The sequence below is a fragment of the Rhea americana genome, unplaced genomic scaffold (assembly GCF_003343005.1).
Source record: "Rhea americana isolate MKP2758 unplaced genomic scaffold, rheAme1 scaffold_5, whole genome shotgun sequence".
NCBI classification, from domain to species: Eukaryota; Metazoa; Chordata; class Aves; order Rheiformes; family Rheidae; genus Rhea; species Rhea americana.
In genome coordinates, this window is record NW_028186645.1 from 5,382,558 (window position 1) to 5,397,004 (window position 14,447).

A 14,447-nucleotide genomic window follows, 5' to 3' on the forward strand; every position below is an offset into this window, starting at 1 on the left:
ATGTATTATTTGGCATCTCAAAAGACCACATTTTGGAGAACCATCATTTGTTTCACTTTTTGAGAGGAAATGTACTTGAGTCCACTCCTTACTGCCTTTACTATTTGCTGTATGATGTTAACAGCCTAAAAATAATTGACTTTAGAAAGCTGTGTTTGACTTGATCTTTGCCCTCAATTAAGATATACTTCTCAGCCRTGTGAGATTGTTGTAGACTGTGGACCATATACTGACAAAAGTGGACTGTATGGAAGACTATTAAAGGAATTGGATGAAGCACTTACTTTTCTAAATGACTGCAACATATCTGTACATTCAAAAGAGAGAGATTCTACATTGATTTCTAAGCAGGTAAGGACTTTAAGCTGTTGAAATATTCTGCTTTTTAGCATTATTATCGTGAGGTAAATTTCAAATGACAATTCCRTCAGTGCAAAATAGTAATTAAAACTGTTTATGTTGAGATATAGGAGTGTACAAAGTTTAAAGTTGTAATAATTTAGGAACAAGAAATGCAACATCTTGTTTCATCAGCAACACAAGTTGATAGGGTCTAGTGAATGACAAAAGCTGACTTCTAAAGGTCTTCATTATAAATGTCATAATGCTTATGAAGATTGTGCTGCATGAAACATAAGATTCCAGTCTAAAATGATCARTTAATAAATGTACTCTTTGAACCAATATTTGAATTCTTTTGTTGTAGATACTGTCAGACTGTCGAGCTGTATTGGTTGTTCTGGGACCCTGGTGTGCAGATAAGGTAGCTGGGATGATGGTGAGAGAGCTACAGAAGTATATCAAACATGAGCAAGAGGAGCTGCACAGGAAATTTTTATTGTTTACAGACACTTTCCTAAGGAAAATACATGCACTCTGTGAAGAGCACTTCTCACCTGCCTCACTTGACCTGAAATTTGTAACCCCAAAAGTAATAAAGCTGCTTGAAATCTTGCGCAAATATAAACCATATGAACGGCAGCAGTTTGAAAGTGTTGAATGGTATAACAATAGGAATCAGGATAACTACGTATCTTGGAGTGATTCGGAAGATGATGATGAGGATGAAGAAATTGAGGAGAAAGAGAAGCCAGAGACTAATTTCCCATCTCCTTTTACTAATATTTTATGTGGAATTATTTTTGTGGAAAGAAGATACACAGCAGTTGTCCTAAATAGGTAAATCTTACTTATTTAAACATTTCCTTAAAAAAAAAAAAAAAAAAGTCTTACTCTGCAGCCGGCACATGAATGTTAATGCCATGACTATGTAGAGGATTGTGTCTTGTATTTCAGAACTCTGTTTACAAAGTTGGGTTTAGGAGATCATAGTGAATCTGCGTAAAGAAAGAATAATAAAAAGTGAAATATTCAGGCTCTGTCCATATTGGGGTGGGTGGGGAGAGCATATGTATTTTTTAGATTGTACTCAATAGCTGATTTTTGAACCTTAGTTTGTAATTTGATTTCTTCTTCAAGGCAATATATGAGATGTTGTATTTGACCTGTAGAATGGACATACACTGATTTGCCTTAACCAGTCTTCAAATTCATATTTGTGGTGGATATTGGAATTTTTTTAACCTGCTGAGTGCAATATTTCTGTTTTTTTTATCCTTACCTTACTAAACCACATTATTTTATGATTCAAGTTTAAAGGAAACCAAATTTATGTTGCACAAATATCTCCGCTTAAGATTTACTAGTACTACTTTAACAGTTGGTATTTATAAAACACCTATTCAGTAAAACTTTGAGTAAAACATTAAGCACTTCCTAGTCTCCACCAAGAAAAATACGATCCCTGGAATATATGCCAAGATACACTTTGCAGTATGAGTTTCTTATCAGATTTTTTGCTTCAATGTGATCTCTGTTAGTTATATATACTTTTTTTAATTGATAAATGCTATTTTCCACAAACTGTGAATGACATTTGATTTATTCACTTTTTTTTTCTGTTTGGAGGTTTTTTGATAGTGTGTTAAATAATGTCTTTTATGATTTGTTTATGCATTCCCGATAGTTCTTGACCTTACAGACCTCTGAATCTGACCATTCTGATGTTACTTTTGCCTGAATGGAGTTTGAGTACATAATACATTCTTTGATCTGCAGACTTGCCTATTTTCTATGAACTTCTTTGCTTTTCTTTGTCTTTTTGCACCCTTAAATGTATGTTTACGTAAACATACTGTATAGTGCAAATTAAMCCTTTCAGTGAAATTAACCTGTGCTGTTAGTAACTTCCCTAAAAAATTAAGTTTCTGATAAATTTTTGCTGAGCTGAAATGAGTATTTCACCACCCTACAGAGACTGAACAGAATTGTGAAATTTTTTTTTTCTTGTTTGTTGTATGACTTTTTTGATGATGTTTTTCCATTGTATGTTCTTGAAAACCAATTTATGCACTGTATTGTATCCTAACTACTGTTGAACTTGACTGAGAACGATTTCTGAATGGAATAGGTAACCAGTTGGTGCCATCTTTGCCATCTTTAAGTTCTAGGTACCTTTGAAACAAGTTGTGGGCAGCAAAAAATAAAACCGTATGTAACGTTTCACCCTCTTCCAAAAGTTAGCTCTTCAGCAAACTTGCAAAATGTTCTTTTATCTGGTATCAGAATACCTGGATGATCTGCAGGTCTAGGCTGTTCAACAAGGCTGAAGACCTTCAYTGGAGAGCTTTGTTGTGTAGGATCGTTTAAACTGAGGAGTTTTAGTTCAAGGGCCTTTCCTGATTACAACCATACATGTTGAACAAGTGGAAAGGTTGYCTCTCAAGTAAGGAAGTCTCAAGAGGGTTCAGAAAGAATATATGGAAACTGCTCAGCCCTCATGTATACCAGTTCAGTGTGGATCATTGTGTAGAACTAAGTTAAAACAGAGGTATGATGTACCTCTTCTTCTTTTCTTTCTTTCTACTAATGACTAGAATCCCACTTTATGTAGTCTGTAGTTTATGGTGACTGAAGAAGGGCAACCCTGGTGGCGTGTGGTGGACTGTATGTGAATTTCTTCTCAAGCAGTGATGGGAGCTAATCCTTTCCATTAGAGACTTTTAGCAACAGCTACTGCTTATCTAGTAGATGCTACAGATCAGCTGCTTAAAACTTCATCARATGTGTGTAGTAACCAAAGATTAACTGGCTTATTTTATTGACAGTCTTCATAATCCTTTTATTTAGTCTATACAATGGACTTCTAGTTTCTGTAAACTCCTTTTTAGAACAGAGGACTTTTCCTAATTTCTTGTTTCAGGGATACAAACCACCCCTAGAGAAGTGTCTGAAAGTGCMAGTTTTTGTATCTATTTGAAAAGCACAGCCCAAGAATTAGCATTAATATTACTTCCCTTTTAACTACAAAGTAGAAATCTTAAATGTTTATCAAGAACTTGCCAGAGCTGTGCACAGGAAAATGTTTATTCAGATACTTTTAATTGTTGTCCACTTCTGTAGTGAGAAATGGTAAGACTATTTTGAAGTCTTTAGTAAACACTCAAATTGGAGGTTTATGACTTGACAGAAAYGTCAAGTGGAAAAAGAGAATAACTTTAGATTTTTGTCCACTTACAGCCCATACTTACTTAGTACATATCTCTTGAGTGCCTAGACTGCATACAGAAATGTGAATCTGTTAAGCTTTTGAACTAACACACATTCCTATTTTCATACAAGARGATCCTTTTAGTCTGTTTTCCAAAGCTATTTGCCACTGCCTCATTCTCTTGCTGGTTTCCTCTGTCCAGTCCAGTTTCAACAGATTTGAAAGGAAAGAGTAGAAGTCTTTGAGGCATTTTAGGTTCCTATGAGTGTTGTTAAAAATCAGTAATCAGGTAAAAGGGAGAGACTTCAGCAGTGTTCCAGTAGAGGAAGGGGAGAACTTGGCATTTTCCATTCTGTTTGGCAGCATCTGTCACAGTGCCTTCATCTTCTGTGCCATGCAGCACTGGGAGACGTAATGGGGAGGAGTCTGAATTACTGTTAGAGGTATGTGATGGTAGGTGTCCTGTGGATATGAGGAAGACCTGGTGATAACARGATGAATATACCAGGTGGCAAGTGGAAAAATGGTTTTAGGATGAGTGAGAGATGTGGGTTTTGAGGGGTTTTTTGTTTTAATATGACCAATTGATTCTTATTGGCTCTGCTGCTCATAAACTTGTTATGATTGAGAAATCTCAAATTCTATCCATGCTGGAAATGGRTCAAATAAGGATGCTACAACATAAGCAATTACTTTGGTTGCACAAGGTAATTATGCTTAAAATCTATAAATGCCTAATTCTAGATTCAGTGCACTGTTCATGCAAACAATCTTTGGCTTGTCTGTGAAATCAAAGCATTTGGAGAAGCTAGCCTCTTCTGCTCCTGTAATTTAAAGGAAGGTGGATAGGAATAGAGTAGAAGCATGAATGAGCCTAACCTCTGTTTAGTGTTCCTTGTTAAAGACTTTCATTAAATTCACCAATTGTAGATGCATTTAAAAAAAAAAATGGACTGAGATCACTTTTTAGAAAAACAGTTTGACAATATTTGTCATTAATATATCTGAACAGAATATACATTTTAAAACATAAACTGTACTCTTCTTAACCTAAAAAATTTAACGCTTCATACCAGAGAAGCGTATTTTTGAGGGCACAATTAGAAGATCTTCCTGCTAAAGTCACTGAACCAGCATTTACAGAAAATGAGRTTAGCTTACAGACGTCTTGAATAGGGTGTTGAACAACTGGAAACCCTACAGTAATGTCTTGATTTAAAAATATTTTTGCATTTAACTTTTTTTATCATGATCTAAAATGTTTGTGATGCGTGCACGCATATACTGCGCATATATATATATATATATATATATATATATATATATATATATGCATTCTATCTTTCATTATCCTTACAGAGGTTTTCACTAGAAACTAGTAATTTTAGAAAACATAAAGGCCAGTTTACTTGCATATTGGCAAAATATTTAATTGCCATGCTTTCATTTTTTTTTAAACATATGTCTTAAGTCTTACAAGCAAGAGATTATTTTTCATTTTTTGTGTTGTGCGACTTAAAATGCATGAATACTTCTAGGTTGATAAAAGAAGCTGGCAAACAAGATCCAGAACTGGCTTATATCAGCAGCAATTTTATAACTGGACATGGCATTGGCAAGAATCAGCCTCGTAACAAGCAGATGGAAGTAGAATTCAGAAAACAGGAAGAGGTAACTTCATTAAAAAAAAAAAAAAAAATGAAACTAACACTACCTTCAGAACTTTCCTTTACAGGCAAAGTCTGGGCACAGTCATTGGAAGTTCAGGGAGTGCCCTTGGTTTAACAAATATGCATACTTATGATASAGATGTTTTTCATTAAAAAAACATGATTTGAGAAGTTACTATGTCATGTTGCACTAATGGATAGAAATTAAAACTGCTTGCAAAGTTGTGTTTGTGTCTTGTCAGATCATCAACCATGTAACTTTCCTTCTCTACTGGGTTAGTAGTGATACAGTAAAAGTGTACAGAAAATCATATGCATTTATAAATGCATTTTTAAGCAAGTGTCTGATCAGTTCTTCWGTTTTTTTACTAACTGTTAATCAATTGCATGATACAAACAGGTGCCAGATTAATCTCTCTTGATTACTTTTGCAGGTTCTTAGAAAATTTCGAGCACATGAAACCAACTTACTTATTGCTACTAGTATTGTAGAAGAGGGTGTTGACATACCAAAATGCAACTTGGTGGTGCGTTTTGACTTGCCCACAGAATATCGTTCCTATGTGCAGTCAAAAGGAAGAGCAAGAGCACCAATTTCCAATTACATCATGTTAGCAGATACAGACAAAATCAAAAGTTTTGAGGAAGATCTTAAGACGTATAAGGCAATTGAGAAGGTACGAAGCTGAAGTAGTGTGCCTATTCTTGTTTGTTTTTAGTACAGTTTCTTTTTAAGAGAAAAAAACTTATTATTATGTTCTATTCCTAAAATGTTAAGATCCTGAGAAACAAATGCTCAAAATCTGTCGATACCAGTGAAACAGAAACTGAACCTGTTGATGATGATGATGATGTATTTCCACCCTATGTTTTGAGGCCAGATGAGAACAGTCCGAGAGTTACGATTAACACTGCTATTGGACACATAAATAGGTAGGAGGCACTTTTACCTCTTGTCCTTCTTGTCTTTCAATAAAACGTTTGTCTCACAACATGGTAGCATAGGCTGGGGTACAGTATAAGCCTCCTCTTAGAAATCTTGACAGAATCTTTTGTCCTCAAGAGAATTGTCACAAGGATGTGAAAGAAAGAGTTTGTATTGTCTCTTTCTCCTACAAAGATTCTAGTTCTGATGATAAATTTAGTGATTTTRCTGCTCTTGCCAAGGTAGTTTTTTTTAAAAAAAATCACATAACTTGTTACAAATGAAGTAAAATCTTCCAACTGTAATACTCACATTTGTAACAGCAAACTGGTTTTGTTTAAAAACAAAAAATGTAATTAGTAAACTGAACATATACAGGTCTATGAGACTGGATGGGATGCTTCTGAGGGAGCTGGCCAATGTCATCTTTGTAAGGTTATGGCAATTAGAGGTCCTGAGTGACAGAAAAAGGTAAATGTGTTGCATGCCTTCAAAAAAAGGAAAGGAAGGGGATCCAGGGAGCTATGAAGTAGTCAATTTTACCTCATTCCCTTGGAGTGTTGTGGACCAGATTCTCATGGAAGCTATTTCTAGGCACATAAAGGACAAGAAAGTGGTTAAAAGCAGCCAGCCATTTCATTATGGGCAATTTTGCCTGACCTACTCCGTTGTTTCCTGTGAAGTACTCAGTTCTGTGAACAGCAGAAAAGCAACGAATATTATTGCCTTAAGTAAAGGTTTTGATGCAATCTCCTGAAACATTCTCATAGCCAAATTGCTGGGATGTAGACTAACTGGTTGAACTACATGATAAATAAAACCTGGCAGGACTGTTGGACTCGGAAGGTGTACTGGTAAATAGTTCAGAGTCTAGCTAGCAGCTGGATATGAGTAGCATTTCCTATGGGCTGTTATTGGGTCTAATACAGTTTAACTTAATCATCACTGATCTGTGGAGTAGCATAGATTGTTTCCTCRGCAGATCTGTCTTTGATGCCAAGCTTGTTAGGGGAACAGTTGCTACGATGGAGGGCCAGGCTACCATTCAGAGGGGAGCCATGTCAAACTGGAAAAAATGGGTCATCAGTAAATGGGAAATTGAACAAAAAATAAATCTGAAGCTTGCCACCTGGGATTGAATAGCTCTGTCCATCATTACAGGTTTGGAACCAGCTGACTTAGAGACCAGCTTTGTAGAAAAAGACTTAAGAGATCTCCTGTCTCGCAGTTAGTGGAAGATGAGTCAGCAGTGTAGCCTTGCAGTACGAAAGAAAAACTGTATGCTCTTGCTAATTTAGCCCAGTATAGCCTCTGTTGAAAATTTTTTCCTTTCACTCAGCACTCACAAGGCTGCATCTGGCACATGGTGTTCAGTTTGGGGCTCTGTCAGGACAAACTGGAGATAGTCCAGCAGAGTGCCACGATRATGGCTAGGATGCTGGAGTATATGATGTATGAAGAGTAGCTGAGGGACCTGCTTYGTTCAGCCTGGAGAAGAGATAGCTAAGGGTGATATAATTGCTATCTTGAGCTATAGAAGATAAAACTAGAAGCTTTGCACAGTGAAAAGGGTAGGAGGCAAAAGGTACAAGTTGTACCTAGGGAAATTCCAGTCAGTAAATGTTATTCCTTATACTTGAGTATAAGGAGTTAAACACTGAAACAGGTTCCCTGAGAGGGTATAAAATTCTTAAAAATATATGAAACTTGATTGGGCAAAGCCTTGAGCAACCTCACCTGACTTTAAAGTTAGCCTTGYTTTGAGTAGGAGGTTGGACTCCAGCAGTTCATTCCAACTAAATTGTTCTATGATTTTATTTATTATTCTGCTTCATTAAATAATAATGTTTGGAAACTCAAGCCAAAAATCTTCTGTAGTTTTTACAACCATAAAGYAAAATTCTCCATGTAATATCTTCAGATTTCAATATGCAGGTATTGATTTGAAAAATCTTTTGTCAACTCAGGTACTGTGCTAGATTACCAAGTGATCCATTTACTCACCTAGCTCCTAAGTGTAAAACCCGAGAACTACCTGATCATACGTTCTACTCTACTCTCTACCTGCCCATCAACTCACCTCTTCGAGCCTCAATTGTTGTAGGTATTTGGGGAAAGAGAAGCATGAAAATAAGGGAATGTTTGTATAGATGATGTGCCTTTTTTTTTTTTTTTTTTAAGAACTTGCTTTTTTCAGTGTTGCTAATGAAAATTGCATGATCTCTTTTCCTGCATTGTGCACTGTAGTTGTTTTCAGATTGTTTTTCTGTTGTAATGTTTTTCAACAATTACTGTTTATTCAAAAGGCATAAATATTTATATTTCTTGCCCACTTATGAGTTGTAAGAAGGCACTTTATTGTTCTCTTTGATACTGAGTTCAAAAACTTGTAGTTTCTATGGAAAAACAATGTTAACCAGAGTGTCTTTGTAAATATATTGATAGTTTTGCTTATGTAATGTGTGTGTTAAAGTGTTTGTGTAATGTGTAGTAAGTAGTGTACTATTCAACCAAAACTTTTAAGCATTATTTAAATATTTATAGGGTCCTCCAATGAGCTGTGCAAGGTTGGCTGAGAGAGTTGTAGCTCTTATTTGCTGTGAAAAACTGCACAAAATTGGTAAGAATTTGAAAAGCAAGATCTCTTTGATCAAGAACTATTTGTAATTGAGGAACTGAATATTGTATGGACGCTATAGATATGTTTCTATTTTAACTATTAAAAATTCCTAATCTCTTTCTTTTTCTCATGTTTTGTCATGTGATCATGTAATAAATAATTTAGCTAGCTTGCCAGTGAAATACTCATTGAACAAACATTATCTTAAACAGTGAATGCAACTGTAATTGAAAACAGATTTTGATGATGAATGTGCTTAACATAAAGGGGAAAAAGATCTTTAACAGGTTGTGATTATAGATTGTGACCTATGTATTGCAGTCAAACAATAACCTTTTTGAAATGAGTTGTAACAAAGAAAATTCTARAATACACATTCCAAAATGTATCATATTCTTTGTAAATTGCGGTTCAAAAAAATAGAACATTTCAGGATTATTTCAGCTGTCTTGTCTCTAATAAATATACCACAGTATATTCTTTATTGTAGATTATCTTTAAGAGTATTCCATATTGTTATGGATACTTTGAAGCAGTACAGAGGTATTTAAATATCTTTAAGCAAAAAATTTGGAAGATTATTTGATGAATTAAACCTTTTGATCATYGGATTCGTACCAATAAACATACCGAATGCTGTAGTGGCTCAACTCAGGGTTGAGAGTGTTGAGATATTCAACAGTAGTATTGCGCTTTCTAGCATGATACAGAAATAAAATTGTTTTTTATTGCAGTAATGGTGTGAGTCATCCTAATCAAATATTTTTGTTGCTGGTTGGCTTTTATTGGCACAAGGAATTATTTTTTTTCTCTGATATTTTCATTGTATAATTCAAATTAATTGAAATTTCTGATAGCATGCTACTATCAAAAAGTATTTTTGCTGAAAACAATTTAAATTTTAGAAAAAGTAATAAAGTATAAAGTAATTTATTGCAATTCCTACTTACGAGGCCTTGCTGCTGTAAGCGTATTTAAAAATATATATATAAGCTAGTTGTTTTACTAAACTTTTATATCTATTGCATAATATTTGAAGGGACCAAGATTTGATTGCCTGATGTTATTTCTGTTTACTCTTTCATRATGATCAGGTGAACTGGATGATCATTTGATGCCAGTTGGGAAAGAAACGGTTAAGTATGAGGAGGAACTTGATTTACATGATGAAGAAGAAACCAGTGTTCCAGGAAGGCCAGGCTCTACAAAACGAAGACAGTGCTATCCTAAAGCTGTTAGTATCACTTAGTGCTGTCCACATCTCCAGTCTAATATTTTATGTATTAACAAGAAGACAAAATTACTAACTCTTAGTCTTATATAATGCATAGTTCCTTATAAATGCAATTTTGTGTTTATAATCAAAATACTTACAGTATTAACTGTATGGAAACTTGCACGGTTTCCTGAATGAGCTGATGGAAWCACATTTTCCTAATACCTGTAGTTCAAAGAAATGGGTTGTGCTTTTTAAGAAGATGAAGAACAAAGGTGGGAGTGAGAAGTTGTGTAGACCTGCAAAGTGAAACAAACTTTGAAATAAAAGAAGGTATGCTTTTTGTAAAGCTTGTTGACTGTATTTTCCTAGTTGTATAGGGTTTTTTTTCTCCTAAATATATAATATTGGGAGCAAAAATAAGGTCCTGCATTAGTAATCTACTAAGAACTTCAGCTTTGTGGTAAATATACTATAGCAAAGTAAAAAATACTAGCTTTCTAGAGCTACCCCTTCTTTCCCTGCAGTTAGCAAACCTGCCTAAGAGTCTCTGAATGGGACAGGTAGCTCATTCAAAGCAAGTTGTAGGGTATTCTTTGCATATTTCACAAAGAATGGCKTAGATGTGGCCTTTGGTTGTGTACAAGAACATCATGTATGCTCACAGTAGTAGCTTATAGTGCTGTGTTGTACATTTATGTGCAGCCTCACTTGTGGTAATAGCCCTTAAGTAAATCCAGTCTTGGCATCTTCCACGTGTTCCAATTTTTTTAGCACTTTGATTGATTATTGGAAAAGTCTAGGAAGCATACTGTAGCATCATAAAGAATATTACAGAAAGAAGGATAGGTGAGAAAACCTTTCTCTTGCAAGACATCAAATTTACCAGTTTGAATGTTTGCAAGGTGTTTTTGGTGCTTCTTGTCAGCAACTGGTGATTTCTGGAATGCGGATGATTCTTAAAGTGCACAATTGTAGTATCTCTCATTTRGAGGAGTTGATTTGTCAAGTGATGCATCATTTGTTCTCATTTTTTTTCTACAGAATTCAAGAATATTTTTCACTTGCTTTTGTCCCAACTTCTCATATCTGGAAAAGGAACTTTGGCAAATGTTTAAGGTCTACAAAATCCTCTTGGGCTTAATATAGTTACTAAAATTATGAGTAATTTTCTATTAAGCCAAGCCCACAGTTTTGCTACAATGTAACTCTAAATCCAGTTATATGTACTGCAGTCTATTTTTAGATAAACAGAAGAATCATTTTTGAGACCTACAATATAATGAGCTTCTACCCAACATAAAATGCAGTTTCTTAAAAACTGTTACAAACTGCAGAATTAAGTATTTTAAATTGACCTCGTGGCTGTTGCAAGTACTCAACTCTGCAAGCTGGAATTATAAGAAAATTGTTTTGTTATGTAGTGCCTGGGCAATAACACAGTGGTTGTGTGTGTGTTTGTCCCCACTACGTGAAAATATTTTTGATATTTTGAAACAGTTTTACTGGAGAAAATCTGTGTTAATGAAGCTATAAATCATAATTTAGCAAAACTTATATGAAAACTGAATTGTTACGGGATTTTGTTTAATTAGTTTTTAAATGAATGTTTTTGCCCACCTTCTCTGCTGAGGTTTAAAGAGCTTGGACATAAAGGAGTGCTTCAGAATTACTGGCAAAACTTGGAAATTTGCATCAGAACTTCAGTTGTATTGATAGTGAAGTTATATCTGTTCTACTGTTAGACTTGAGTTTTTAACACAGCATGGATAAAGTGGTGGAAGTTAACTCTGCAAATAGGAAGTTAAGGGAGCACTATGCTGCCTTTAATGTTACTATTCAATCAGATCTCATCGCTCTCAGGCCAGACCAGGATATTGACCAAATGTTTTTTAGTTAAGTCTTTAATTTTCTTATTCCTCATTTTTTGATAACACCTTTCCTAATAAATATCTGAAAGCTTGTTCAAGGAATAATATTTAGGTAAATTTTGCTGATATAACCCTGTTAATCTTTTCTCTTTTTAATCTTAGATTCCAGAATGTTTGAGGGATAGTTATCCCAAACCTGATCAGCCTTGTTACCTATATGTAATAGGAATGGTGTTAACTACTCCTCTACCTGATGAGCTCAACTTCAGGAGGCGAAAGCTGTATCCTCCTGAAGATACAACAAGATGTTTTGGAATATTGACAGCCAAACCTATACCTCAGGTGATGATGAGTCTAGCTTCTTTCCTTTATTCTATGTACCTCGCAACCTGTCATTCTCCCCACTCCCTTCCCCATCACCTGCTTCTGCAAACTGAAGGGTTGGAAATGATCATATCATGATAAAAACTGAAGAGTTGGAAATTAGCATATCATGATAGGTGTTGCTTATATTAAGTACCCTGCATAAAATGGGTGGTAATATCTAGTCTGATCACTATTTTGTCTTTAGTGATGGAACAAGCTGTTCTGTTTCTGCTGAGGTTTTGTTTTGTAATTTATACTTTTGTAGTGGCAAACTCAATGTTCTTCCTCTTTTGTGTGAGGTATAATAGCGATGGGGTTTCAGCAACAGATTGCCTACAGCACTACTTTATCCATATGAAAGCCATGGTAATAAGTTCTTTCAGCATTCCTAGACTTTAGCAGCAGCAAAGTAGGCCATGTTAGCCAAAACTGGCACAAAGCCCTAGAAGGTAGTCATTTCTGGGAGGAGTTCTGTGTGATCAGAGTRTAAATGAAATCGTGTTGCAACTGTGCCCTTATCTTCAGATAAGTGAGTACTTTGTGTCCATCTGTATTTAAAAATCTTTTGCATCARGACTAATGAATTCCTAATTGATTAGTTACAAGGAAGCCATGCTGTGGACCTATCTACAACAGGCCAAATATAAGCATGTGATTGACGTGCCTGTTATTAAAGATAAGAAGCTTGTCATAAGAGGAATGAGTACCAAAAATAAATAACCTCAGCCTTTGCTACCAAAACCAGCACACTCCACTAGCACTTCCTAGCATGAGAAGTCCAGGAGAGTTCAGTTAGTCTGGTACATGCAAAAATCTGGGAGCAAAGTTTTGAAAGAGATCTTAAAGAGTGTTTTCCAGAGATCTTARGTATGGTAAGACTGCCCGTGATCTTATAAATCCAGACAGAACTTGCTCTCTGATCTCAGGTCTTCACCTGAATCATAAGAAGTATGGWAGTAATACTTCCCCCCMCACACACACATTAAGGTACTTTGTAGTTAACATTTTAATCAAAGTTGTGATGAAGGAAGCAACTGCTTTCATATCTTGGCAGATASTGTGAAAAGATTTTATACCAGTTGGCTTTTCAAAAGTGTTGGGGGTTGGGGGGCGAGGGGGAGAAGGAGATTAGTTTTTTTTTTTTTGCTAGAAGTTCATTCAGTTGGTGATCAAAATAAACATTATCTACTTAAGATCTAGAATATCATTGTGTGAGACTTCCTTGCATTTTTATATAAATTCGATAATGAATTGTAAATAAAATTGTTAGTTTTCTCTATCATTTTCTTTTTTCATGCATGGATTTTCTCAAAAGTACCAAGAGGAATCTTTCCTAAGGAGATGAAAACCACATACTTCAGTGCAAAATTAGTTAGTATTTGTAGATTTAACTAGATATAACATAGTGAAAAGTGAAGAAGCTGCAACATACTGAAAGACAATTTGATTTTCAGATGGGATCATACTGGATCATTTCACAAGATAGATGCTTGGGAGATTTCCAGAATTTCTTTATGCATCTACTGCCACTTCACCTCAACTGCTTTCAGAATTATTTCTGTGTTTTTATTTCAGTACATGATCCTCAGAATCATCCATGTGTTGCCATATGAAATCTAGTGATAATCAGTCAAATCAGATGTTCTGTTCYGTGATCTGCAGCTAAGTCACATTAAGATGCAGGAACAAGATCAGAGGCATTAAAGATGCTCTTTGAAGATTTGCCCTGCTCTATCAGTTTTGCAGTCAGTCAAGTTAAAACTGAGGAATAATGTTTTACATGSCTCTGAACTGTAGGGCATTTTGACCTTGGGATTTCATATAATAGCTGAAGTTTGTCTGTCTTTCTATTTCTCTCTCTTGGTCATGCACAAACTGTGCTAGACTTGCAAATGTGCCATGACTTCCTTAGTTGACCAGCATACAAGTCTGGATTATYTGAGGTAACGATCCTACCTATTTTTCGCCTCTAATTTTGAAAATAATGGCTAAGAGTTTTAGCATTTAAAGAAGAGTAATTCAACATACAGTCTTTTAGTCTGRTGTCTAAGAAGACTTTTTATTCCTTCATCAGATCAAATGGATCAAATATGTATCSTGTGAAAAGAAGAAAAAAAMMCACAAAAACAGGGCAGAGTAGGGCCTGGTCTTTAGTTCATATGGTGGCCAGCACAAATGGGATGATGACTGTTGTCGTGCAGTGCTGTGGTAACCCAGACATAACATTTT

At 35.2% G+C, this 14,447-nt stretch overlaps 1 protein-coding gene across 10 annotated transcripts in view; it reads left to right on the top strand.

The window, feature by feature from the left end:
• The window catches only part of DICER1 (dicer 1, ribonuclease III), a 65,562-nt gene that overhangs the window by 31,447 nt on the left and 19,668 nt on the right, over positions 1–14,447 (top strand). For all 10 annotated transcript variants that reach the window (XM_085317501.1, XM_085317499.1, XM_085317497.1 and 7 more), the window contains 9 exons: positions 183–351; positions 707–1,179; positions 5,089–5,221; positions 5,655–5,897; positions 5,999–6,153; positions 8,113–8,245; positions 8,690–8,765; positions 9,860–9,999; positions 12,015–12,194. In XM_085317501.1, the coding sequence (XP_085173627.1) occupies positions 183–351; positions 707–1,179; positions 5,089–5,221; positions 5,655–5,897; positions 5,999–6,153; positions 8,113–8,245; positions 8,690–8,765; positions 9,860–9,999; positions 12,015–12,194 (1,702 nt within the window). The remainder of the gene's footprint in view (positions 1–182; positions 352–706; positions 1,180–5,088; positions 5,222–5,654; positions 5,898–5,998; positions 6,154–8,112; positions 8,246–8,689; positions 8,766–9,859; positions 10,000–12,014; positions 12,195–14,447) is intronic.